At 57.6% G+C, this 26,038-nt stretch overlaps 1 protein-coding gene across 8 annotated transcripts; it reads right to left on the bottom strand.

Annotated features, from left to right (window-relative positions):
• Nucleotides 1-538: 538 nt before the first annotated feature.
• Dlg4 (discs large MAGUK scaffold protein 4) lies at nucleotides 539-25,714 on the bottom strand. Of its 8 annotated transcripts, none has more exons than XM_060363412.1 (20): nucleotides 25,673-25,714; nucleotides 17,069-17,134; nucleotides 13,912-13,965; nucleotides 13,718-13,768; nucleotides 13,410-13,534; nucleotides 12,992-13,161; nucleotides 12,768-12,904; nucleotides 12,513-12,657; nucleotides 6,285-6,580; nucleotides 6,082-6,184; nucleotides 5,831-5,945; nucleotides 4,536-4,712; nucleotides 4,323-4,359; nucleotides 4,201-4,228; nucleotides 4,030-4,077; nucleotides 3,693-3,794; nucleotides 3,269-3,441; nucleotides 2,400-2,509; nucleotides 1,892-1,983; nucleotides 539-1,462 (listed from the first exon to the last, which is right to left on the bottom strand). In XM_060363412.1, exons 4-20 carry the CDS (start codon nucleotides 13,745-13,747, stop codon nucleotides 1,356-1,358), a joined length of 1,995 nt encoding a protein of 664 aa, XP_060219395.1. In that variant the 5' UTR covers nucleotides 13,748-13,768; nucleotides 13,912-13,965; nucleotides 17,069-17,134; nucleotides 25,673-25,714; the 3' UTR covers nucleotides 539-1,355. The 8 variants fall into 8 exon arrangements, with proteins under 8 accessions (XP_060219395.1, XP_021503783.1, XP_060219391.1 ...); XM_021648108.2 differs by lacking the exon at nucleotides 25,673-25,714 and adding an exon at nucleotides 24,574-24,979 and having other exon boundaries at nucleotides 16,970-17,134; XM_060363408.1 differs by lacking the exon at nucleotides 25,673-25,714 and adding an exon at nucleotides 24,574-24,978 and having other exon boundaries at nucleotides 13,718-13,776; nucleotides 13,911-13,965; nucleotides 16,970-17,134.
• Nucleotides 25,715-26,038: the final 324 nt, after the last annotated feature.

Genomic DNA, 26,038 nt, shown 5'->3' on the forward strand with positions numbered 1-26,038 from the left:
GGACTTTTTAATCTTTTTATGGCTGGCGCTGTCCTGGGTGCCTCCTGAGGCTGGGTGGCGGTGGCACATTCAGCTTCCAGGCCGCCCCCTAGGCTGCTCACTGCTCTGACACTGCGGGCTCTGCCTCACCAAGGCCCGTGCTCTGAGCCCTTTCAGGTGGATGAGGCCAAGTCCTAAATCGTGTTTAGACCTGTACATTCCGTCCAGCTTTGTACAAAGGTCATTTTCGGGCCCCGGGGGGTGGAGGACGCTTCTGCATTTTTCTTCAGGAACGAAAGGGCCACCAGCGGAGATGAGACCAGCTAGGGCAGTAGTCAGGGCTGGACTAGGTTGGCCAGGGGCCAGCTGAGCCCCCACTCTTCTCAGGCCCACGGCCCTCGTGTTGCTGCCCAGTTTGACAACTCCTTCCCAGGGCCCTCTCAGGCACTCCCGTCCCTGTGAGGCAAGGGTCTGAAGTTCCCAGACCCACCCGTCCCAGGCCCCCACCTGTGTCCTCCGCTTCCCTCCCTCACCCCAAAGAAGCAGGCCACACACCGGGTTTCAAGTATCTGTCTCTTCCTTTCACTCTCTCAAAAGAAAATATAAATAAATAAATTGCAGAAGGCGGCAGCATTTCCTGTCTTCCCCTGGCTCCCAGACACCCAACCCCTGACCCCTTACCCCCCACCCCCCTCCCATATTCCCCAGTCCCTAGACCCATCCCTCCCCTTTTCCCAAAAATAAACTAAAATAAAACAAAATAAAGTCCCAGGGAAAAAAAAAAAAAAAAGCCACATTAGACCTTCCACTCATGCAAACCGGCAAAGAAAAGGTGGAGGTGTGTGAAAGATGGGGGCACCACAGCAGAGCCCCCAACTTCTCCCCCCAAAAACCACCTTTGAGAAGAAAAAAATGGAGAAAATAATGAGAACTGAAACGGCATGGGGAGTGGCGGGCGGGCGAGCCCAGCCTCGGGAGCGCGGAAGCCTGTGGCCCTGCAACCCTACAGCGGGGGATCCCTTGAGAGGGCCCTGACTTCTGGAATGTGTGGGGAGAAAACGGGGAGGGCAGAGGCCCCCGTGGGTCTGTGTGTGCGTGGGGGCGGGTAGGGTAGGGGACCTAGGGAGCAAGGGCTCGGAACCAGGAGCCCAGCCCCCTCCCAGGCCGCAGGTTCCTGGGGTCCAGGAGCCCTGATCTGGGGTGCGGGGTACATGCAGAGGACTGTTCCCCCTCCGGTGGGCTGGATCCAGTTAGAAAGGAAATAAATAAGAAGGGTGGGCAGGGAGGCCGGGGTGCGAGGGGCTCGGGCTATCCAGTCCAGACCAAGGGCCCAGGTGATGGAGGCAGGGTGAGTCCAGGCCAAGCCAGGGCAGGGATCAGAGTCTCTCTCGGGCTGGGACCCAGATGTAGGGGCCTGAGAGGTCTTCAATGACACGCTTCACTTTGTGGTAGATCTCCTCAAAGCTGTCGCCCTCTACGATGGCTGCGAGCGGGGTGGAGCAGGGAGTGAGGCCAAGGTCCCAAAGACGTGTGCCCAGGGAGTCCCCGGCAAGGAGCACTGCCTGCCCTGCAGCCATGAGTGTGGAGCCCACCAACAGGACACTGCCTCCCGCCTACCCTGCAGGGCTCCGCCCGATCTCAGTCAGAACTGTGCTCATCCCTTAAGGGCAGCGGCTGGCTCCTCCTGATCTCAGTCATCCCTCACAGGAGCGGCTGGCTCCACCTGATCTCAGTCATCCCTCACAGGAGCGGCTGGCTCCACCTGATCTCAGTCATCCCTCACAGGAGCGGCTGGCTCCACCTGATCTCAGTCATCACTCATGGAGTGGCCTCTCACCCGATCTCAGTCATCCCTCACGGAGCGGCTGGCTCCACCTGATCTCAGTCATCCCTCAACAGAGTGGCCTCTCACCTGAGAAGCACTCTGTGAACTCCTGCTCCAGCTTCGTGGCTCTGTCGAAGGCTTTCCGGGCTTGCTCCTCCGTGATCCGCTTATTGATCTCTCTGTGGAGAGTGAGAAAAACACAGCCGTGAGGGCTGGCCCCCTCTGTGTTTTCACTTCCTCCATCCTGACGTGCTAAGCTGCAACTTCCTTCTTTGTGCTGGGGCGCGCAGCCAGCCACACCCTCTGCAGCTGCCTGCACTCTCGGCACCCGCCCATCCAGGCCCTCTCTGGACCGACCCGTCCAGCCTTCAGCCCCAGAAGGGATGCAGAGTCTCCATCCTAACTGCATCTGGGGTTCCGATTTGCCCCGGGGCCCCTGAGAACTGTAGTCCTGCGCAGCCGAGGCAGGAGGGACCTGTCACTGCCCCAGCCTGGCTCTCCACCCTCCAGCCAGCCCTCTGGGCCGAGAGGGCCTCCGTGCGGTCCAGGCGAGGCCCCACGTGGGGAGCGGAGGGGAGCCCAGCTCCATACTCACAGCACGTTCTCCAGGGAGCGGGGACGGATGAAGATGGCGATGGGGTGCAGGTGGGCCGCCTGCAGCCGCCGCACGGCATTGGCCGAGACATCGAGGATGCAGTGCTTCCCCTGGGGGCCGGCGGGGGGCGGGAAAGGACACAGCACACAGAAAGGCAGGGGCAGGAGGTTGGCCGAAGGGGAAGTGACAGATGTCAAAGGACATGGAGGGAAGAGAAGAGAAACAGGTATGGACAGGGTGACCAACAGCGCGGAGAAGGAAGGTGGGGCGCCAAGCACCGGGGGACAAGGAAGGGCAGAACAGAGGGGAGACAGGCAAAGAGAGGCCCCAAAGGAGGTAGTCAGAGGGCAGGCCAGGGCAGGCGTGGAGAGACAGCAGAGGAAAGGATAAAGGAATTAGGATAGAGGGAGGAGGGAGGGGAGGACGGACAGAGGACAGACAGATGGAAGGAATGCGAGAGACAGATGGGAGGGAGGGGAGGCAGATGGAGAAAAGAGCCGCAGAGGGAGGACAGGCAGTGAGGGGGGGCAATAGGGAAAAGGAGATTAAGGAGGGATGAGAGAGGGGAGTAGGGACCCCACAGGAAAGGGAAGGAAAGGAGCAGGGGAAGGCATGAACGCCGTCAAGGGCAAAGCCCCAGGAAGGGGAGAAATGGGGCAAGAAGGGAGGAGAGGCGGAGAGGCGGGGACAGTGGGGAGCATGGGGTCAGGAAGCAAGGGAGCCACAGAAAAGCAGGCGTCAGGGTTGCCCAGGAGGAGGAGGAGGTGGAGGAGCGGAGCGCAGAGCCAGTGGGGAGAGAGACAGAGAGAAAGAGTTAGAGAGAGCGGGGAGAGGGCAGGAGGAGGGCGGTGAGGTCCCGCCAGTCTTACCTGCTCTGCCACCTCCCGCACAGACTGCACGCTGGTCCCGTACAGGTGGCTGTTGTACTGGCCAGCCTCGATGAACTTGTGCGCCTGGATGTCCTTCTCCATTTTCTCCCGGGAGGACACAAAGTGGTAGTCCCGGCCATCTATCTCATATTCCCGCTTAGGGCGTGTTGTATCTGCAGGGAGCCGCCCGCCCACGAAGAGCTCACCGTCGCCCTTCCTGCCAGCCTACGTCACCCCCCGCCCCAGAGACTCAGACAGGACAGAATTGCCCCCCCAGGACCCCCCAGGCTCTGGCCCAACCTTCCTGCCGCACACCCAGAAGGGGGCAGGCAGCGCCCCGCTCTACGGTGGTCTGTGTCCCACTGTACGCCAGTGTCACGGCCCTGACAACTCCAACTCCGTAGACCCAAGGCCCCACACTCACGAGGGACACAGGATCCAAACTTGTCGGGGAACTCAGAGAGAAGGTCGTCGTTGGCGCGGTCTTTGGTGGGCCCGAGGATGATGATGGGGCGAGCATAGTGCACTAGGGAGAAAGAACCTGGCTCAGGCAACAGGCAGATGCCGGGCGGGGGCTGGGGCGGGGGGAGGCAGGGGCCAGGCGGGGGCCTGAGGCTGAGGCCAGGCAGAGCGGGCAGGCGGGGGGGGGGGGGGAGCGGCGGGGGGGCTGAGGCCGAGGCCAGGCAGAGCAGGCGGGAGGGGGGCAGGGGAAGCGGGGGGGGGGGGCTGAGGCAGGGGCCGGGCAGGGGCCTGAGGCTCACCTTCCATCTGCGTCACTGTCTCATAGCTCAGAACCGAGTCTTCTCGACCTGGTGAGAGACGGACATCTGCAAGGGGCTCCAAGGCAGGGGCCTGGGGCCACCTCGCCTGCTTTCCCAGGAAGGTCAAGGTGTGTTTCGTGCACCCTGCTGCTTCCCACTGACCCTACCTACCCTGTGATCCAGAGCTGGAGCCCCAGTCCTAGGAGAAAGAGCAGGCCTTGTGGTAGGTTCGGGGTTTGGCTCAGTGGCCTCCCTACCACTCCCTCACCGAGTCACCGTCCACCTGGACCTACCTTGGCCTTTAACCTTGACCACTCTCGTCGCTCAACCCTGTGGGACACATGGAGGAAGAGCAGGGAACAGAGAAGACGCACAGTGAGGTCCCTACACCCTGGCCCCCTCGGCAGCCTTGGTCCCCAGCAGGGCCTAGCCAGCTCCGGAGAGCCCCCTGCTGGATGCCCCCCCTGGGTGCCTCTACCAGGAAGGCCGCCGGCCCGGAGCCTCACCGCCGTTTGCTGGGAATGAAGCCAATGTCGTCGGTCTCACTGTCAGAGTGGACCCGCCGCGCCTGCCACCACTCCTCGTCACTGGCATCAATCACATGCAGCACGTCCCCAAAGCGGAAGCTCAGGGCCTGGCTCAAGAAGCCGCAGTCCTTGGTCTTGTCATAATCAAACAGCGCCCTACAGCACAAGCGACTGAGGGTCAGGGCCCCGCTGAGGGCCAGGAAGGTGGGCCAGCTGGACGGGGCAAAGCTCTGCCACAGACACCAGGAAACCTCAAGGCTGGCTAGGGATGACAAAGCGACGACGCAGAGAAAAGCAAGGGGGCTGCAGACGGAGGAGAGCCCGAGGGCTCTGTAGTGTTGTCTGACAGTGAGCACTGAGGGACCCCAGGACCTGCTGAGCCCCCAGAAGAAAGGGAGAGCTTGGGTGTGGGCCTTGCACCAGCAGGGACACAGCAAGCTCGGTCTAGGACTCGCCCAGGCACAACCCAAAGGAGAGGGCCCAAAAGCATCAGCCAGAGCTGGTCTGAACCTCCGAGACGGTATCAAGCTGGGCCAGACGGCTCTAAGAGACAGCTGTACAGCAGAGCGCAGACGGGGCCAGCCTACTGCACGAGGAGAGAGGATGAAGGAGATGGGCAGGGGACTGGAGAGGCAAGGAGACAGGAAGAGGAGCCTTCCTGGTAGGGGGACCCCCAGGCTGGGCATCCAGCAGGGGGCTCTTGGGAGTCAGCTAGGCCCATGTGTTCCTTGAGAAGGGGGCAAGTGCTGCTGAGATGTCAGAAGATCAGCTAGGGTGGCTTTTCAATGGTGGTTTCGGTGCCCGCCTAACAGGCACGAAGTTGGGGTTCAATCCCTAGCACGGGAGGGGCGGGGGGGTGCAGTGGAAGGAAGAGATAGAAATGAGACAGACAGACGGGAGGCAGGCTCCGAAGAGCTCGGGCCTTCCCGCCGAGGCTAACTAAGGTGCCGAGAAGATGCAAACATCCCAGGGCTGGGTGTGTGGCGGGTGCAGGGCGATTACTGAAGACAGGGGTTCAAACTCGGCCTAGGTCCAAGGGAGAGAGGGAAGGAGGGAGAGAGGGAGGAAGAGAGGGAGGAGGCCTGCTGTGTTAGTGCTGGCCTTCGGTCCTGCCAGGAAAGCCATTGGGAAAGTACTTGGGCAACCAGTGGCTAGAAGGCAAGTACAAGACTTGGGGCTGTTTTTCAACCAGATGATATATTCCAGATCAGTGATCAGCCCTGGTGGGCGAGAACGACACGCCCAGGAAGAACCATGCCCAGGAAGCCCCTCACCTGATATAGAAACCTCTCTTGGGGTTGCTCCGCAGGGACGCAGTCCCTGAGCCCAGGCTGCTGTTCATGAGCTGCTCCCGAAGGTCATGGATCTTGGCCTCGAACCGGCTGTACTCTGAGGAAGGACAGAAGGTTCTGGAACGCTGTCCAGCCGTCCTGACACACCCCCTCCACGCTCACCCCACCCCGCTGGGGCCGTCCGAGGGCCAGCTCAGGCCTCGGGAGCTCAGGCCTCGGGCGCTCAGGCACACCTTCCGGTTTGTACTGCGCTATGATGGTGACTGTCTGGCCCGCGTTCTTCAGGGCGATGGCGGCCTGCTCGTGGCTGGCGTTCCGGAGGTCGACACCGTTGACCTAGGCAGGGAGAAGAGGTGTCCCCCGGGGCCCAGCCAGCCCCCGGAGAGCGCAGGGCCCCCGGGCGCAGCGCGGAGCCTCGCACAGGCCCCTCCCTCACCGACAGGATCTGGTCCCCCTTCCGCAGCTCCCCGCTGAGGTCGGCCGGACCCCCGGCGAGGATGAAGGAGATGAAGATGCCCTCGCCGTCCTCGCCACCCACGATGTTGAAGCCCAGGCCCGTGGAGCCCCGGTGGATGACGATCCGCCGCGGCTCCCGGGGAATGTCTTCCTCCCCCAGCAGGTCCTTGGCCACAGGGGAGTAGCGCCGAGGGGAAGTGGGGGTCATGGCTGTGGGGTAGTCAGTGCCCAAGTAGCTGCTGTGGCTGATCTCGTTGTCCAGGTGCTGAGAATACGCTGAGGGGAGACGGGACAGGATGAGATGAAAGCGCAAGACCGCGGTACCCACCCAGGCATCCTCCCCACCCACCCCCCCCCCACCCCCGGACGGAGCCCAAGCCGGGCTCAGCCAGAGGATGCGGGCGGAATGTGGGCCATCCGCAGCCGGGTCAGAGATGTGCAGGCGACACCACAGGGCAAGGACCTGAAGGATTGGTGACGGCAAAGGGGCCTGTGGGTCCAATGCTCTTCCTAAAGCAGCTCTCAGTCCATTAAACTGTCCCTCACGCCTGTCATGGTTTTGTTTCCTTTAATCGGGTCATTTATCTTAAGTATTTTTCCACATTCTGCGAGGGAGACTGCTTATACCCGTGGCCTTACTCAGCCTGTGCCCCTGCCTTTCTCCTTTTCCCAGGCTTGGCCTAGAGCCTTAAGCGGACTCAAATTCAGTGAGCAAACATTCTCCCCGCCCACAGCTGCGGGTATGCCACACCCCCAGATCCGCTGGAGAAGCGGGCAGAGTTCCAGGCCAGTGGGGCTGCACAGTAAGACCCTGTCTCAAGGGGGAGGGGTGCCTGTCTTTCTAGAATTGTCGGGTTCTGGTGTTTGCCCCGCCCACTACAGCGTGCTCTGCCACTGCTGAGGGCACAGGGACAGTCAGACTCCTGCAAGGACTGTCCTGTGCTGAGGTGGTGTCCAGGCCTACCACGCCCTTAGGCTGCCGCAAACCCAGGCCAGCACTGGTTACACAGCGAGACCCTACCTCAAAACAGTAACAGTGAGAAAACATGCTCCCGCCTTCATGCACACGTGCGCGCGCACACACACACACACACACCCAAGCTGCAGCACAGCACCCTTGTGCTTACTCTGATAAAGCTGACACAGGGAAGAGGGTGGATGAGGCTCTCCCTTACGCTTTCAGGGAGAAAGGTAAGACCTCTAGACACCGAGAAGGCTGTCTGGCAGTGCAGTCAGGACCCCAGACCTGGCCCGCTCCGTGCAGCCACTGCATGGCTCCCCAGACCGCCTGGTCACAGCTTGGGCTGAACTCTACTTTCAAGTCAGGATCTCACTGTATTGCTTGCGCCTGACTGAGCTCCCACAATCCTCCTACCGCCCTCTCTTGAGTAGCTGGGTCCACAAACGTCTATCATGCCTGATTCCCACCTTCTTCTTAGGTGTTATTAAGACCGTGTGTGTTTCACGTACTAAATGAATTCTGAGAAGCCGGGAGGAGGCTCTTCATGGCTCCTATGTCTGCCGTATAACTAACAGCCTTGGGTCCCCTCCCTGGAGCCCTCTAGTATTGCAATATTAAGGCTCGTCTTATACATTTATATATTCCTTTTTTATTGTTTCTTTGTTTACATACAGGATTTCACTGTGTAGCCCTGGCTGTCCTGGACTCACTGTGTAGACCAGGCTGGCCTCAAACTCAGAGATCCTCCTGCCTCTGCTCCTGAGTGCCGGGGTCCAGTGTGTGCCCCTGTGCCTAGCCCCACCTCGCTTTGTGAGACAAGGTTTCCAGCTGAACTTGAGCACAGAGATTCCGCTGGGCTAACTGGGGTCAGCTCCAGAGAGCGCCAGGAATCCACCTGCCTCTGCACCAGCCCTCAAGCATGTGCACCACAGCTCCCAGCTTTTTACGGACGAGGACTCTCACTTGGGAAGAGGCGTTTTACCACCTGAGCCATCTCCCTAGCACCATTTTGAGGTTTTTTGTGTTTAAACACAGGGTCTCACGTAACCTAGGCTGACCTCAAACTCACTATGCAGCCCTGAACATCGGAGCCCTCCCCTCCGCCTCCTGCTCACCAGGAGCGTGCACTGAAATGCCCAGGTTCCCTCAGCACTGGGGATAAAGCCCAAGGCTTTCATGTACAGTGGGAAAGCACTCTGCCCTCCCAGCTGTTGGAAGGTTCTATGTAGTCCAGGCCGCCCTTAAACTCTCACTCCCCTACGTCAGCCCTCTAAACCCCTGGATTCTAAGTATTTCAAGCACCACCCTTCCTGTCTCTTGTCTTGCCCAAAACTGAAAGTCACCCCTCTTCCCAAGGAGCCCAACTTAACTCTGGGAAATTCAGAAATAGTACCAGAGGCTGGGCAGTGGCGGCGCACACCTTTGATCCCAGCGCTCTGGGGGCAAAGGCAAGAAGATCTCTGAGTTCGAGGCCAGCCTGGGCTGCAGGGCGAGTTCCAGGACAGCCAAGGCTACATAGAGAAATCCTGTCTCAAAAAAGTAAAACAAAAGTCCCAGAAAGCTGGACATGATCAGACACACCTATAATCCCAACCCCAGGAGGCTGAAGCAGGAGGCTTGCCAGTTCAAGGGCAGTTTTGGCTACACAGTAAGACTGTCTCTAAAAGAAGTTAAAAAACAAATAGTACATTAAATTTGAATGTGGCCTAAGTGTGTTTCATATTTGATAAAGAAAAATAATATCTCATTCTTTCCAAAAAAAAATGTCTTAGCTATTCTCCCACACATTTTCCCAATTGAACTTTAAGATGCAACACAGATTCCAGAAGAAGACACACTGAAATTCTGATTAGGATTCCATAAAATGTATAGTTGGAGGAAGGTTGAGCTCCTTCACATATTAAGCCTGTATTTTTCCATACAGGCTCAGCAGATAAAGATTCCTCCCAACCAAGCCTGACCACCTGACTTTGATCCCCGGGGTCCACCTGGGGGAAGGAGAGAGCAACGCCCACAAACAGTCCTCCCACCTCCACACCCTTACTATGATGTGTGAGCCTGTAACACACACACACACACACTCACTCACTCAAATTAAGTAAAGGGGAAAACATCTTTAAAAAACATCCAGAAACATTGTTTCATTCCATTCATCATTTTTGCCAGGTGGTGGTGGCGCACACCTGTGATCCCAGCACTTGGGAGGCAGAGGCAGGTGGATCTCTGTGAGTTCCAGGCCAGCCTGGTCTACAGAGCAAGTTCCAGGTCAGCCACACATGATAAGACTCTGTCTTAAAAAACTATTTCAGTGGTTAAGAGCACTGTCTGCTCTTCCGTAAAGGACCCGGGTTCAATTCCCAGCACCCCCATGGCAGCTCACAACTGTCTGTAATGCAATTCCAAGGGATTTGACACCTTCACACTAATGCACATAAAATAAAAATTAAATAAATTATAATAAATAAATAAATACTTTTTTCATCACTTTCTTCCTTTTTTTTTTTTTTTTTTTTTTTTTTTTTTTTTTTAGTTTTTTGAGACAGGGTTTCTCTGTGTAGTAACCTGGCCTCTGGCTCCCGAGTGCTGGGATTAAAAGCCTACACCACCACATCCCACTAAGTTACTATATTTCTTGTCAATTGACAAAAGTATTCCTTTTCTGTTTTCCCCATTCCAACCATAACAATCAAAATGTTACAACAAATTTGGCCTAACAAAATTATCGTGGTTCAGAATCACAGTGCTTTAAAGCAAATAAAACAACATTTGAAAACAGAGAAACCGAGGCTGGAGAGACGGCTCAGCAGTTAAGAGCACCTACTGCTCTTTCGAAGTCCCTGGTTCGGTTCCCAGCATCCACACGGTGGATCGCAAACACCTATAACTCCAGTTCCAGGGGATCTGACCACCCAGCACACTGGCAGCTTCCATGAGCACAGGCCACGCTACACAGTGGCACACAGACAAACATGCAGGGAGTTCCAGGCCAGCCTGGTCTACCAAGCAAGTCCAGGACAGCCAGGGCTGCACAGAGCAACAACCGAAACCAACAACAAAAACCTCTTACAAAAGAGAAGGGAGGGGAAGAAGTGTGGCTGGGTGTGGCCGCACAAGGCTGAAATCCCAACCCTGGGAGCGGGTAGGAGCAGGGGCAGGTCCATCTCTGTGAGTTCTAGGCCCAGCCTGGTCCACATAGTGAGACTCTGTCTTGAAAAGCAAAAACAAAGCAAAGCAAAACAGAAGACAAGCCATGGGGTGGGGGAGATGGCTGAACAGGTTGATGACTCCAGTTCAAACCCCAGCGCCCACATGGGGGAAGGAGAGCAGAGACTTTCACAGGTTTGTCCTTTGACCTGAACACACACGCACGCACACACGCACGCACGCACGCACGCACGCATGCACGCACGCACACGCGTGCCACCAAGTGTCCATACCCACACAAACGTACACAAACAATAAATAAACCCATTTTCTCTAATTTAAAAAAGTAATTGGCATAATGGGGACACACATCGTGGCACACATCTATAATCCCAGCACTTGGGAAGCTGAGTTTGAAGCCAGCCTGCTCTACAGCCTGAGTTCAGAACGGCCGGGGCTACACAGAGAAACCCTGCCTTAAAACAACAACCACAGAAAGATACCTATAAATAAAAATTCTAAAACCAAGCTTGGTGACACACACCTGTAATCCCAGCATTCAGGAGGCCGAGACAAGTGAATTGGCACAAGTTCAAAGCCAGCCTGGCCTACATATGGAATAGTGGAGCTACACAGAAAGAAAAAAGAAAAGACAAAAAAGCGAGAACGGAAATGGAGCCTTCTGAGTTCTTTCTTCCCTGCTTTTCCTTAGTAAATCTATGTTCAGTCTACGGAGAAGAGGAAGGTGGGGAAGAAATTATATAGCCATACAGCCCGGGCATGACTCAGTGGCAAGCACTTGCACGAGGCAGCCCTGGCTTCCATCCCTATCACCTTTGCAAGGAAAATAAGTAACCTCTTTTAATTACTGGAAACTCCAGGAGTAGTTTTCGGCTGGTGAGAAATAGCGGCACCAATAGAAAGGAGTTACGGAGTAAGCGGCGCCTTCCTGACTGCTGGGGTGGCGGGCACACGTGGGGACTCGTTATGTGAAGGTCTGTTCCCACTGCACCCGGCATCTCCACCCCGGGGCCACCGAAGGGGTCTGTGTCAGAACAGATGTTGAGTTTCAGTTGACTTTCACATCCATACTTGGTCTCTTTTGTCTCTGTCTCTGTCTGTCTCTGTCTGTCTCTCTCTCTCTCTGTCTGTTTCTCTCTGCCCCTCTCGTTCTAGCAGAGTCTCATCTCACTAAGTAACCCAGGCTGGCCTAGAACTTCCAATCCTCTGCCTCTGGCTCCAGAATGGTGGGATACAGATATGGGCCACTGCACCCATGCTGCTGACTTTTTAATACACTGAATCGTGTTTATCATGTTTCTGAGGCTTTCCCAAACACCTTACTCTGCAACAGCGTTTCTCTTACTGTGTTGCGGGCACCTGCCAGGGCGCTCTGATCTTGGCCTCCCTGGGCCAGAGTTCAGCAGGCCTCTGTGCTCCTTCTCCATGATCGCTCTGTGACCATGTGAACTAGTCTTATAGAAGAAATGTGAAGCCTTTGTCCTTTTCTTATTTTCCCCCTTTTTCTCACAGCCTCAAGTAGCCCAGGATGGCCTCAAACGTGCCATGAAGCCCAGGACAGCCTTGACCTCCTGATCTTCCTGCCTCTACCTTCCAAGAACTGGAAAAGCAGGTATGTCCCATCTTGCCGGGTTCTTTCCCTACATTCTTGCGCATGGGGGGTTTTGGGGGGGAAGGTGTAGAGACAGGGTTTCTCTGTGTAGCCCTGGCTGTCCTGGAACTCGTTCTATAGACCAGGCTGGCCTCCAACTCAAGAGATCCCCCTGCCCCTGCCTCCCAGCGATGGGAGTAAAGGCGTGTGCCGCCATGCCCAGCTCTTTTCTACATTCTTAAAGACTGTGAGAATTGTCTGTTGCTTGAGGATTTGGCCCGAAGCATAAAAAGCATGTGGGCTTTGTATCCCTTGGACAAGAGACATGAGTGCCCACTTTCAGTGCTTCCCCATGACTGCTTTTTCTCCTCTCTGACCAGCACAAGGCTCAGAGGTTGTGGTCCTGGAAACAGGCCCCGGGGTGTCATGGGGCAGTGTTAGGAATGGCTAGGATGGGTCATGAGGGGCTCTGAGGTCTGGAGGGCTCTCACAGGTCGTGATGTCTGGGGGAGCATAGCTGTCACTCAGGTAGGCATTGCTGGGCTTGGCCACCTTTAGGTAGACAACGTCATACGTGTTCTTCAGGGCAGCCACGGCATCCTCGTGCATGACGTCCTCCAGCCCCACACTGTTGACCTGGAGTCAGGGGAAGCAAGGCTCAGACAGGCCCGGAAGCAAGCATGGAGAGGACCCCGGGCCCGGGCGTGAGCCCTGGGTCTGGGCCAGAAACGGACTGGGACCCTCACCGCCAGGATCTTGTCTCCGATCTGCAGCCGGCCGTCCTTGTGGGCGGCGCCACCTTCGATGATCTTCGTGACGTAGATGCTGTTGTCTCCTGGGATGTGCTGGTTCCCTACGCCCCCTGCGATGCTGAAGCCAAGTCCTGGATGGCAGAGAGGGGAGAAGTGGCTGCCTGGCCTGGGGAGGGAGGCCTGGGGCAGGGCAGGGAGAGGCAGGAGCTTGGCCCTACCTTTCGGCCCTTTGATGAGCTTGATCTCCATGACCTTTTCGGCTGGGGGTTTCCGGCGCATGACATAGAGGCGGACGATGGAGCCTGCCTCTTTGAGGGCCTCCACCGCCGCTGAGTGTGTCACCTCCCTGACGTCCACTTCATTCACAAACAGGATGCTGTCATTGACCCTGGAACAGCAATGTGGGCCTGAGCCAGGGGCTTCCTCCCGACAGACACCCCCTTCCAGGGTGCTAGCTTGCTTGCTCTTTTGATGTTCCAACACAGGGTTTCCCTGTGTAGCCCTGGCTGTCCTGCACTCACTTTGTAGCCCAGGCTGGCCTTGAACTCAGAGATCCGCCTGGCTCTGCTGGGACTACAGGCGTGTACCACTGTACCCTGCAGCGGTAGCTTTCTAAACCCCGTGTTGTCGGCTCACCTGAGGCGGCCATCTTGAGCTGCAGCCCCACCAGGAATGATCTTGGTGATAAATATGGATGGGTCATCACCGATGTGTGGGTTGTCAGTGCCACCTGCGATGCTGAAGCCCAGACCTGAGTTACCCTGCGGAGAAAGAGGGCAGGAAGGTCAGCTCCCCCTACTGCTCACTTCTGTCAAGGGAAGCGGGCCGGGGCCGGGGCTGGAACACATAGGGACACAGGAGACTGGGCACCAGGAAAACTCAGGCACACAAAGAGAAACAACAGCCCTGAGCGAGGGACCTCGCATGGAGGGGCCGGCTCTCACCCTTTCCAGCGTGATCTCCTCGTATTCCATCTCCCCCTCCGTCCCGTTCACCTGCAACTCCAGCACGGGGCGAAACACAAGGCCAGTAAGACAGACACTCAGGCAGAGTGTCCCCTCCCTCCCAACAGGGGTCCACGCTCTCCTTTCTCTGACCCTTCTCCTAGGGCCCTAGTCCCAAAACCTAAACAACTCACATATCCTGGGGCTTCGAGGGTGTCCGTGTTGACAATCACAGGGGGGGAGTTGGCCTGCAAGAGAAGACAGAGACAAAAAGCTGCCTTAGCACTGACTCCAGGGGAGTCGCAAGCAGAGGGGTCCCACCAGTCTGGAGCCCTTTCCCCGCTGCGCAGTGGCTCCACTCTGCCACCTTCAGAGCAACTCAAGGACCCAGCCTCAAGCTACATGACACAAACACGCACACACGCACACACACGCTCGCACACACACAACTCTGCCCAGCCCAGGCCCCTGTGTATTTAAGGAGGTGTGTGAGAAGAGGAAAGAGAGAGACGGCCAGACGGAAAGGGGAATAGCAGATGGTAAAGTGGGGAGAGGGGGGACGCTGGGGGGTGCTGCTCACCGGATCTAACGCTGCTGGGTGTTACATGCATTAAGTGGTACGTATTACAGCCCGGGGTTCCGGTCCACCCGGGCCTGCTCTCCCGCTTGCGGCTCCCTTCCCTGTCTTTGTACCTTCACAATCATTCAGATATCTTGATAACCCTCCCCCAAATGTGTCCCTCACCTTGGCACACATTTGCTCTAAATCTTGCGCGCCGTGAGAATCCGGGGTTTCCCCAGCTTCTGGTCCCTCCCTCTCTCTCACCCACCCGCCATCCAATCCACCCCTTCCTCCAGGGACCAGGTTGCCTAGCAACAGTATCTAAGACCAGCCAAGACCTGGGGAGACCCACCTCCAGGAGGCCTGGTAGTCAGGACAACGGGTGGGGGCGTGGCCTAGGGTATGACAGACTCCCGAGAGCAAAGGACCCGAGAGTCCCTCTCCTAGGCGCCGGACCCGCCTACCGCTAGCCCGGCCAAGAGGCCAGGAGGCGTCTACTCGTGGGCGTGGGCGCGGTGCGCCCCGAATAACCTGCCTCCCTTTCCCTCTGCAGCCCCGCCCTACGCAGTGCAAAGACTCTCAGGAAGGAGGCATGGTAAAAGGCGTCCAAAACCTAGCCCCTGCCCCCAGCCCATGTAGGAAAGGGTTAAAACGAGGCGTGCCCTGGTCCCTGACGTCAGTGGCCTCAACGCAGCCAGGTCTCTAGCTCAACTGCAGGGCGGGGACAGCTCTAGAATTGTCCTAGGGGCTTCCCCAGTTGCCAGGGCAACCGAAGCCACGTCTCTATGGCAGTGAGGTGAGGCTGCCGAGAGACTCCTTCCGGGGGTCCCCAATCTATTTCCTCCGTAGACAAATATTTGAAATCGACCGAGCACGAGGGTTCCCGGTCCCCTTCCTAAGGTCTCTCTTCTCTTACTGCTCTTTCTGAAGCCATTTCAGGCCCTTCACAGATTTCAGCCCCACCAATCCACTGTCATCTTCCCCTGCAGGCAAACGCTGCTGTCTAGCCAGCATCAGTGCCTGCTGAAGTCATCCACGGCCTCCTCTGAGGCACACACCTCAGACCCATCCTCGCCCTACAGCCTCGCCCCACACCCAGCCAAATCCCCCCACCCCCCGTGGCCTCCCTAGATCCTGTCCCCGGCCTTCCTCCCAAGCCACTTCCCTGTCCCCATACAAGCCCTCAGCGCCATCCCCTACCAGCTCCTGCCCTCGCCCGCCACCTCTAACGAGAGGAGAGGGGCCTCATTACTCTCCTCTACCTCATCTTCAACCCCTTAGGCTCTATCCCCAAATTACAGTCCTCCACTTCTCAACCCGCACCCCAGCTTCTCTCCTGTCCCGTGGCTGAAGCCCTGTCCACCTTCACTTACAGCCTCCGCTAGCCTTCTCCCGGCCCCTCAAGGACCTCGTTTTCCTCTCCACCCAAGACATAATGGCCCCATTTTTGCAAAAGGCATCTGAATCTTCCTTGGCTTCGGCCAGAGTTGCACACAAATGTGCTATTTCCAGGGCTCGGCGCTCCTCCTTCCTCTCAAGCAGCTAGCCTCACTCCAGCCTCAGCCTCAGGCCTGAAGACCCTTGCCCTCCCCACCTTCCTCCAACTACTCTCTTTGCCACTTCCCTGCCTTATCCCTTGGCTCACAAATCTTGGTGAAATGCAAGTGACTGGGGTCCCCTTCCCAGAGCACCCCACACATCTGTCCCTCAGAATTCTCCTCAGTCTCACAGCTTGTGTCCCTAGAAGAGGATCCTGAGGGAAAGTGGGCTGGGAAATAAAAGGCCTCTGAGGAATGAAGAGGGAGAAAAAAGGCATACTGTGAACACAGCGGAGGGAAAGGGGAACAGGTGGCCATATGTGATAATGAGGACAGGAGACGGCTGGAGAAGGAGGCAGGGGTGGAGGAGAGACCAAGAGGAAGGAAAGAGACAAGGACGATCAGGGAGGAGCGACGCTGGGAAAGAAATGAATGGGAGGACAGACAGAAAGGACCGACTGCTCCAACCAGGCGAAGATTGATCAGGCCACAGAGGCCTGAGCTGGGGATCAGCGAGGGGGGGAGGATACATGCGTGGGAGGAAGAGAGAGACAGCATCAAGAACCAGCCAGCCAGCGGGGAGGTGGGGGGCACGGGAGGGAGCAAAGGCTGGGCACAGGAAGAGGCAGAAAGGACCAAGCCTCCCAGTCTCAGTCCAGCCAGATGGAAAGAGCTGAGACTCAGGAACAGGCAGCGCCAGGCCCAGAGGCGGAGGTTGGGGGAGGAGGTGGGGAAAGGGACAGGGGCAAACGAGGGCACCAGGCGCTTGGAACAGAGCTCTGGACAGAGAAAACTGAAGTGGGGGCTGGGGCTGCGAGGGAGTGAGAGCGCCCCGGCATTGGGGGCACTTCTTGGGCGATCCATCCATCCTCTCAACACACCAGACATAAGCAAGGGCGCATGCACCGGCTCTAGGCTCCGAGCCCACTCCCACTTGCCTGGCCTATTTCTCTTCTGAGACCAAAGTGCTTCCGGCGTCCATCCCCCTCCCTCCCAGATCCAGAAGCACAACCCCGCACCCCAGCCCCAAGAGCCCAAAAGCCACCCCCAACCTCTTCCCCCATCGCTCTCGCCCTACCGGCCCATGGGGGATTGCTGCAGCTCCGAGGCTCCGAGGGCCGCACTGGGGAGGGGGCCGCCAGGGTCTCCTACCTTGAGGGGGGAGAGGTGGGCGTGGCCCACGACCCCGTGGACGGCCTCGAGGTGGGACAAGTTCCTCTCCGCCACGTGCACCAGCTCGGGGGCGTTTACCTGGTTGGGGAGGTGGGCCGGGCTGTGCTCCAGAGGGGGCGTGTCTTCATCTTGGTAGCGATATTTCTGGGGGATAGGGACGGAGGCAGCGTCACCGGGCCAACCCAGCGCCTGGGGCTCCGGGCGCCTCCTTGTCCCCTCGCAGTGCAGTGCGGAGGGCCCTGGGGCCTGCCCGGCTCCTCCCCCGCCCTCTCCTCCAGCCCATTGGCTCCCCTCTCCCCGCCCTCCGGACAGCCCCCTCTCCAGCCAGGTCCAGGCTCCATTCCTCCAACTTCCTACTCCTGGTATCCTAGGGCTCTGGCCGCCTACCTCACATCCCCCACCGCCGGTGTCTTCAAGCCATGCCCAAGCAAGCCTTCATCTTTATCCTTTTACGGGTTGCAGCGGCTAACCCTAACCCTCATTTATCCCCAGATTCTTTGTTTCTGCCATCATCTCCCATTTTCACACTCCATTTGACGTCCCTGCTCTACACCCTACCCTTAGCACCCCAACTTCCCCATGGCAGCCTCTCCCCCTAAGCAACTGGCTCTCCAGCACCTTGCATGCCTGAAACAGGAACCAAAGTCAGGTACTTCAGCTAGAGCGTGCTAGCCATCAACAGCCCCTAAGCAGGGTGAGGCTTCGGCCGCCCCATCTTCCTTCAGCGGCCTGGCTCATTCCCAATTACTCAGCAAAGGGGCCCGAAGCTAGCCAGCTAATCCGGATAAACTAGAGGGTGATGCGCTGGGGGAGGAAGGGAAGGGGGACAGGCAGGAGGGAGGTCTGGCCCCCTGATTGAGGAAGATGATACAATGTTTTAAGATTGAACGCCTGCTCTTTGCCGGACTTTGGAGGTAAAAAGGCTCTCAACGTGACTCCCTGACCAACTAACCAGCTGCCGGGACAAGGGCCTCCTGCTTAATAGAAACATCAGTAAAGGGGACTGACTGGGGTTCGGAGAGAGGCAGCAGCCCCTCCCCTCCAGAGCTGACCTCCGAAACTGAACTGTCAATACCCCAGACTCAGGGAAGAAGGCAGAGAGCACCAGATGCAGGGCTCGGCCAGGGACTGGCGGGAACAGACACAGCAGCTGCTGCCACACATGGGCGGAATTTCCCTCCCAGGGTCTCTGAGAAACTGAGAGGACCTTTGGAGAAACATTTGGAGGCCAAAAGTAGCAAGATTAAGTAGAAGGAAGTTTATCAAGGACTGTGATTCTGAAAACGCTGAGGAGGATGAAGCAGGTTGACTGTAGATTAAGGACATAGTAAGGGGATTAGGGGAAGCGAGTGGTCCTGTCAACCAAAGGCTCTCAAAGCAGGACCCAGCGGTGAAGGGTTAGCACAGGCCGGGGCGCCAGAGGCAAGCAGAGCTCTGAAAGTTTGTGTAGAAAGTTCCGGGCCGGTTAGGGTTACACAGCTAGACCCTGTCTCAACAAATGAACGAATAAAACAAACAAAAACACTCTACACGTTTGAAGAGCCTTCTCGAAGGGAGATGGGGCTCCCCAAGTGTGGGTGGCACCCTGGGGGGACATATCGGGGTGAACACACGTAATCACTGCACTCTGGAGGTGCAGCCTAGAAGTTCAAGGTCACCCATGACTACATAGTGAGTCCAGGACCAACCAAAACCCTGCTTAAGCCCTGCTCCCCAGAAAAGCAAGAGGGGAAGAGAAGCAAGGCGAGTCCAGGCGAAATGGACCTTCTTGAAGGCTGAGCTGCCCGGTTAGTGTTCTGAACGAGCAGGTCAACAGCCTGACCACCGCCCCAGCTGAGGGACGGGGCCCCACGGCAGGACATGCCCACAGGAGGTGCCCAGAAGTCCCTGCAGGGTAAGCTAGGCAGGACCAAAGTGTGCACCTCCCAAATGCACCCCACTGAACAGGACATTTCTAAATATGAGGAACGGTCTGGTGCACAAAGGAAATGGAGGCCTGGAGGGAGCCGATCAGCCATTTATTATAGACAAGAAACAAAGGTGACCCTTTATCACCGTGAGGCCCCAGCCTCCCTGCTCCCCTACCGTGGGGAGGGACCTGTGCGTGACACTAAAGGAAAGGCTGGAGACTGGGAGACGGTGTGAGGGAAATGAGGGCCACAGAAGAGCCAAAGTTCTCAAGATATGGCCGGAGGAGCTAGGGCCTGGGCCCTGCCCTAGGGGATTTCACACGAACTCTGTGAAGCCATGAAGCCGTAGGGAAGGTAGGAGAGCAATTCCGACACTGCAGACACGGGGGTGGGGAGGTCGCCCCTACAGTTCTGGTTTACAGGCCAGCCGAAGCCAAACAGGAAGGAGGCCACGGCTCCTAACCCGGGGAGAGGCAGGGCCCTGGCTGGCGCTCTATGCTGTTGGGCAAGTCTGCACCCCAATATATTAGGACTTGAAACAAGGATAAGGCCTGACAGATGGTGCCCGTTATTCCTTCCTGCTGCTTTCCAAGGCCCAGCTGCACAGAATGACCTGGAGCCGGGGTTGGCACCCCAAGAATAGAGGGGTGTGGGTTAGAGTGGGGGACGAGAGGTACAACCCCCTGCGCCTGTTTTCAAGAAGTTGCAACCCAGAGACCCCATGCCAAGCAGAAGGAAGAGCAACAGCGTTTGAAGCTCGCATCCTGAGATCTGGGGGGGTGGGGGTGGGGGGTGTCCGGGAAGAGGCAAGCAGGCCGGATCCCGTAGATCCCGTACCGCGGCACGTACCACGCAGAGACACATGGAGGCGAATCTGTTCCGAGCCGACATGGAGAAGGGGAGGGACTGAGGGGAGGGTATGGGTGGGATAGCAAGGGTGCTGGGTTGGGGGAGGGGGAGGGGCGGAGGGGGCGGGGGCTGCGGCGGCCGCGGCGACAGGAGGCTGCGGCCAGGGAAGGGGGGGGGCAGCGCCTGCGCAGTACCAGAGAGCGTCATGATGGGAGTGAAGGGTGAGGGAGACCCTCTTGGCTACCAACTTCCTCCCTGATGGCAGCGATTTCCCTGCTGTCTTCAGCTTCCCACGGTCTACTCCTATTTCAATCACTCTACAAACACTGACACTTGTAAAATTTAGCGACTTATCCTTCTGGCGCTCAGGGACCCCTTACTTCACCCAATTCTCCACTACCCCCAAAATACTGGGCTTGTGACTATTTGAAACCTCACTGTGCATCTCATCAGTAAGGTACCCCTGGACTAGAGGGGGGCAGCAGCGCTTCTCCCTGTCACCTCTGAGAGCTGCGAGGGACCTCGCAAGCCCCCACCCTAAGCCTCTTGCTGTTAACACCCTGTAAGACTGCGAAGCACCTGCCACGCTAGAGTTCCTGCCGACCGCCCAGCCCCACCCCACGGCCACGGTGCTTCTTCAAGAGTTTAAAGAAACGTAGATCTTCCACATGCCCTCAAGTGGACGTGCCTTTTAAATCATCCCTTTACAAGTCCTCTGTCCCCCAGACCACCACTGGCGACCTTAACATTAATATATTACCCAAATAAGGCCTCTTCACATGTTTGTAGCTTCCTCGTCCAAAACCACTAAACTGAATTATATGCTGGACTGTCTAAGATACCCCAAAAACCTCACTAGAACCCAATTCTGAGTATGTCTAATCTGCTTTAAAGCAAATCTTCCAAATCCAATTGCAGTCTTTTCCAATCATTCCAACATTCTTGCTTTATATTAAAAATACTTCATGCTTTACCTGAAATCTTACTACATGTATCTGTGTGTGAGACCACACAGCTGAGTGCTATGGCGTGCATGGAGACGGTTCTTTCCTTCCACCGTGAGTCGCAAGGATCCTTCTCAGATCACCAGGCTTGACAGCAAACGCCTTTACCCACACCCTGACAACTCCAATCTCTCTCTCTCTCTCTGTCCCTCTCCCCCTCATGAGAGAGACTACAGTCTCCTGTAACCCAGACTGGCTCCAGCCAGAATTCCTGATTCTCCTGCCTCTACTTCCCAAGTTCAGGCATGAACCACCATGTCTAACTTTTTCTTTTCTTTACCCTTCAAATTAGTAAATTACTTACTTTCTGGCTGCTGCTCCTGCCCCATTTCAACACCCTCTCTGTAATTCTGAGCTGCATTTTGGTTGGAAGATTTGCTCCCAAATATATCTTTTCTACACCCACAGGGAAAAGGAAAATAAAGCATCAGGCTAAACATGGTGGTCTTTACCCTTCGCGCTAGGGAGACAGAGGCAGGCCAGTCTCTGTGAGCTCCAGGCCTACAGAGTGAGGACCCAGGAGCCATTCAGAACACCCTACACTGTCTCAGGTCATTTCAGTCTCCCTTCCTTCCCCAAACTCCTGAACTTGTAAACCTCTCTCCCAGAGAGCCTCCCGGTGAAGGTTTATCTCTCTCCTTGAGGGGTCTCCCCAAATCTCCCCAAATGTAAAATTCCCGCCCAAGGCAAAAGGCCTTAAGGGACTCTACAGAACCTCACCCCTGCACCCATCGGCCTCTGTTAGGTAAGACCCCCAAGATGGATCCCCACCTCAACGACCTAGTTTCATATCTAAATAAAATGCATGGCTCCTCAGAAAGAACCAATGCGGGACAGGCTTGGACTCAAAAATCTTTTTCGGTCTAGAAAATACATAGGTCCTGCTCCTCCACCAGAAGGCGCAACGGACCATTGAGACCCTCTCCCATCCCCCCCATTTCCTTTTTCCCTCCATTTTCCGTTTCCCCGTTGCCTGGCAACGCAGCAATCAAGGACTTTGCCGTCGCCTAGCAACTGTCTCCCTGGAACAGAGAGCTGAGGTAGGAGGGGTACTCTGATGAAATCCGAGCAGGCCTCCATCTTGGGAAAACTGAGACGTCATATCCCCAACCCACGGATTCTCCTTTCCAAAGACCCCCGCACCCCGCAGTTCCGTGGACTACGGCCACGCGAACCCGGTCTCCTTTCCGTACAGGAACCGCACCCCGCCCCTACGGGGTCGGCCCCGCCCTCATGGTACCCTGGCAACCCAGCCCCGCCCCCTCGGAGGGTTGTTGCCCGCCTCCCCCGGTGGAGTAGGCCGACTCCGCCCACCTGGCCGTGAAGCCACGCCTCCCTGCGCTTCCCGCCCATTCGCTCCCCGGCCCCGCCCACACCAGCCCTCCGCCACGCCCCTGCCGACCAATGAATGAAGCGATGGGCCACACTGCCCCGCCCCCAGCGTCTTCGCGTCGCCCAATAGGGACCCCCCAGCGGGCTTAACCGCTTCGCCTCCGGGGCCCTGGCCCCAGGCCCCCGTCCCTCCCCTGCCTCCCCCCAGCCCCCGCTCGCTCCGCCCCGCCCTCCGACACCCTCGCCCTGCCCTCCAGTCCGCCGCGCGACTTCAGTCGTCGCTGGTTACCATGGCAACTGCGGCAGCAGCCGCGCGGGGAGAAAGGGGGAGGGACGGGGGCGGAGTGGGAGAAAGCTGCTCGGAGACGGAGGTACTGGCAGGGAGCGGGGTGCCGAACGGGACTCGGGGAGAGCTGCACAGCGGCGTTCCCGGGGCGCAGCGCCCAGCACACGTTACGTCGTCAGTAGAGGTCCCTTAAATTACAGACGGACGCGGCCGGCTCGGCCGCCGCGGAGGCTGTGCACTCCCATCCCACCCCCAGCATTTTCCTAGGGCAGAAGCCATGTGCCCCCTGCTGGCTCCTCCCGGGCTCCCCCGCCACTGGCCTGGATACAGAGGAACCACAACTCCCAACAGTCCGAAGGACAACTCCACTCTACCACTGAGAGAGCTGGTGCCTCAAGGCCTTATGGGAGTTGGAGTCCCTCCATCCTGAAGCTGACAAGTTTCCTGGCCAATGAATGTGGCAAAGCTGGGTCTCCAAACCTCAGCAAGACCCGAATGCGTGATCGGCTCTGCAAGCCTCCTGCCTTCAGGGAAGCTTGGGTCATGTGCTCCATCGAACACTCAGGAGTTGGGAGCGGAGAAATTAATAAAAGCAGCCACCCAGGACAGCCACCAGCGCAGGCAAGCCCCTCACCCTTACTGGCACTCATGTGTTCACGTGTTAGAGGCAGAGCCCACACATTTCAGTGGGCTTCCTGTACACATCTGTGCACCGGTGACAACAGCTAGGGGCCAAGGCCAAAGATCAGGCCTAAGGACAGGCGACAGAAAGGGCCCTGACTGAAAGAGGGCCAGAAGAGCCGAGGCACAAAATTCCGCTGGAGACCAGGGGAGGAGAGAAGCCAGCTCCCTGGAAGAAAGCCCAGACCCCGCAGACAGAAGAGCAAGCGGCGCTGTAGATGGGGAGAGGGGTAGAGACCCGAAGTCTTCAGCCTCCGTCGTGTTCACCCGTGCACACGCATGTGTATACACATGTGTGAGTTTGTGGCAAGGAACATGTGTGTCCTCAGCTTCCTCCCATAAGAAGCTGCAGTTCCCACTAAATATAACCCCCTCCCCAGCCTGTGACTCACCCGGACCCCGCCTCCCCCGGCCCCCACTTCCTGTCCCACCCCCCAGCCCCCAGCTGCCTGCCACCCGCCCCAGCCTCCCTCCACACACCAGCTTGCCAGTCCCAGAGTCTGGAGGCAAACCACCTAGGCTTGCTCGGCCTCTTCAGCCCAGAGCGCCCTGTCCTTCCAGGCTCTAAGCACCTCCGTGGGCCCCGGCTCTGCGAGCCCTGTCCTCCTCCTACACCCTGGCCTCTTCAGAGACCCTTAGATCCAGCGGTCTTCCCAAGAGTCGGGGTAACAGTCTCCTCCATCTGCTCTTCTGTTTTCTTGATGAGGTGTGGGAGATGGGCCACTGGGCACCTGCCTCGGCTACCCCGAAAGCTCGTACCACCCACATGGTCCCACTCTTCAGCTACCCCCTCTCTACCCTCCTACCCCAAACCTCTCCTTCCCAGGAGAGGACAACCTCAGCTCCTATGGGGTACCCCAAATCCTAATCCCACCTGGTCCATTCTCTCAGGTAGTTCTGTATCAGGACCCCAGCCCTCTGACAACTCCCAGGGTGCTCCAGTCCACAGAATTAAACTCCAGCAATGCCCTCAAACCAGGAGCACCCCAAACACATCTACCACAAGATGTTCTGTTTCCTGAAGGCCCACCCTTACCTGACAGCTGACACCCCCAGATGAACCAGACACTCTCAACCAGTAACCTTTACCCTCATGCCAGGAGACCCCCAATGCTGGTTTGCATCCAAAGACCAGCTTTTTTTGCCCAGGAGGGAAGACAGCCCCCACCCCAGCACACAGGGAGCCCACCTTCCCACGTATCTGACCAGAGCTCCCGTGTGAGAGGCAGGCTTCTCCTTAAATAAATCGCCCTCAAAACATTGCTGGTGGACCAGAGCACAGCAAGCCCCCAGGGGCCAAATTCTCCATTCCTCTAGAGGGACAAAATGTCACTCCTGGTGGCACCTGTGGCCAAATCCAGCGTTTCCTCAGACGTGAACCCCAAAACTAAATGTGACCCCTCTAACACATCTCACTTCAGAGGCTCTCGCTCTGGTGTCTGCAGCCCCAGATAAGGCCTGGCAACCCCTCTCTACAAATTCATTACTGCTCCCCTCCCCAATGCCCCCCATCGTGCTTACCTTGGTTGTCACTATACAGAGACAGTCCATGTTGGGGGCCGCGGCGGCGAGTAGGGGGCTCTGACTTCATTGGAGTTTTGTTCCTCCCCTCGGTGGGTTCTCACCCCTCCCCCCTCCGCACCCCACTTTTGCAGGGGGGGCCAGGATGGGGGGAGGGGTGAGAGGGGAAGGAGAAGGTTGGAGGAGAGAAGGGTAGGGAAGCGTGGAAGGGAGGGGGGACCCTAAAAAGGGCTCCCCAGTGGAGGGGAGGGGGCTGGAGGAGCACACCCCGATTCTCAGGAGGGGCAGGGGCACAGGGGGCTGGCAGCCCCGGAGTTCTGGGGCTGGGGCATGAGCTGGGGTGGGGGAGGGGAACTGGATTTCGGGAAGCCCCGGGGTATGCGGGGGTCTTGCCAAACGGCCAGGGGCTAGGGGCCGTGGCGGGGGAGTGGGGTGGGGGGGGGTCGGAGATGGCAGCGGCCGATGAAGCCGCGGAGCCGAGGAGGGAAGGGGAGAGAGGAGGAGAGAGGAAGCAGGGGGAGGGAGGGAGGGAGCTAGGAGCCAGAATGGGGGGGTGCCTTGGCAGTGTTAACTCCTTCACTGCTGGCAGGAACCCGGATAATGGGAAAGGAGCTAGACTCACTAGCAGGGAAGCTCTACGACAAACATGGAGGCCTGGCTGGCCCCGGCGGTGACAGCAGAGACAAGGAGGACGGATTTCATTTCTTAGAGGGAAAAGCCCACGGTTCGGATGGCAGCATCCCAGGTTGTCTGAGTGATGGAGGGAGGCCACAGCATGGGGTAGGGTTTGAGGGAGGGGCTGGCCACACAGAATCCTGAGGGCCTAGTTCTCCCCTAGGATTCACAGGAAGAAGTCTGAGAAGTAATTAATTATGGCCTGGACTCCCTGGTGCTGAAACTGGAGCAATCCAAGATAGGGGAGAAGAGAGGGGCACAAGACTGGCTGACCACAGACAGAGTACTCTCAGTGCCCCAACACCTAAGTCAGCGTGCGGGATTTGCTTGCCAAGGCCCCTAAGACTGAGTTTAAAATTAGCAAGACTGTGCATCCCTCAGTCCTGGCAGCCAGGAAGCCCGGCACCCACCTTCATCACCTTACCTGACTCTCTGAGATGGAAACCTCGTAATAGTCCAGGATGTCTGTCACAGGAACACACCTAAGTCACTCTCCCACAGCCCAGGCCCCTCTGGCCACCCCTGCTAGCCATGGCTTGTTTGTCAAGACCTACTCTAGCTAGGACGGATGCTGCAGGGAGGGCGCAGAAGCTGAGCTTGGATCAGCCCCTCTGCAAGCTTCCAAACAGCCCAGAACCTGCAACACTTGACCTCAACACCTGGCCAGCCCTTTCCACCGTGGCCCCTCAGAACCCTGGCATTACTCACCCAGCAAGGCCTGGAAAAGGTCACTGTGCAGCACTGTGAGGAGGGGCGGTGCCCACCGCAGTAGTGGGGGAGCCAGGAGCCA

Source organism: Meriones unguiculatus, chromosome 11 (genome assembly GCF_030254825.1).
Source record: "Meriones unguiculatus strain TT.TT164.6M chromosome 11, Bangor_MerUng_6.1, whole genome shotgun sequence".
In the NCBI taxonomy this organism is placed as follows: domain Eukaryota; kingdom Metazoa; phylum Chordata; class Mammalia; order Rodentia; family Muridae; genus Meriones; species Meriones unguiculatus.

Excerpts from the sequence above, each read along its gene's own strand:
- Dlg4 (XM_060363408.1), bottom strand. The coding sequence starts at position 24,603 with ATGGACTGTCTCTGTATAGTGACAACCAAG. Across the intron at positions 6,185-6,284 it reads AGGGGGACCAGATCCTGTCG|GTCAACGGTGTCGACCTCCG; the intron begins GTGAGGGAGGGG and ends CTCCCTGCCTAG. Across the intron at positions 2,510-3,268 it reads TGCGGGAGGTGGCAGAGCAG|GGGAAGCACTGCATCCTCGA; the intron begins GTAAGACTGGCG and ends GCCGGCCCCCAG.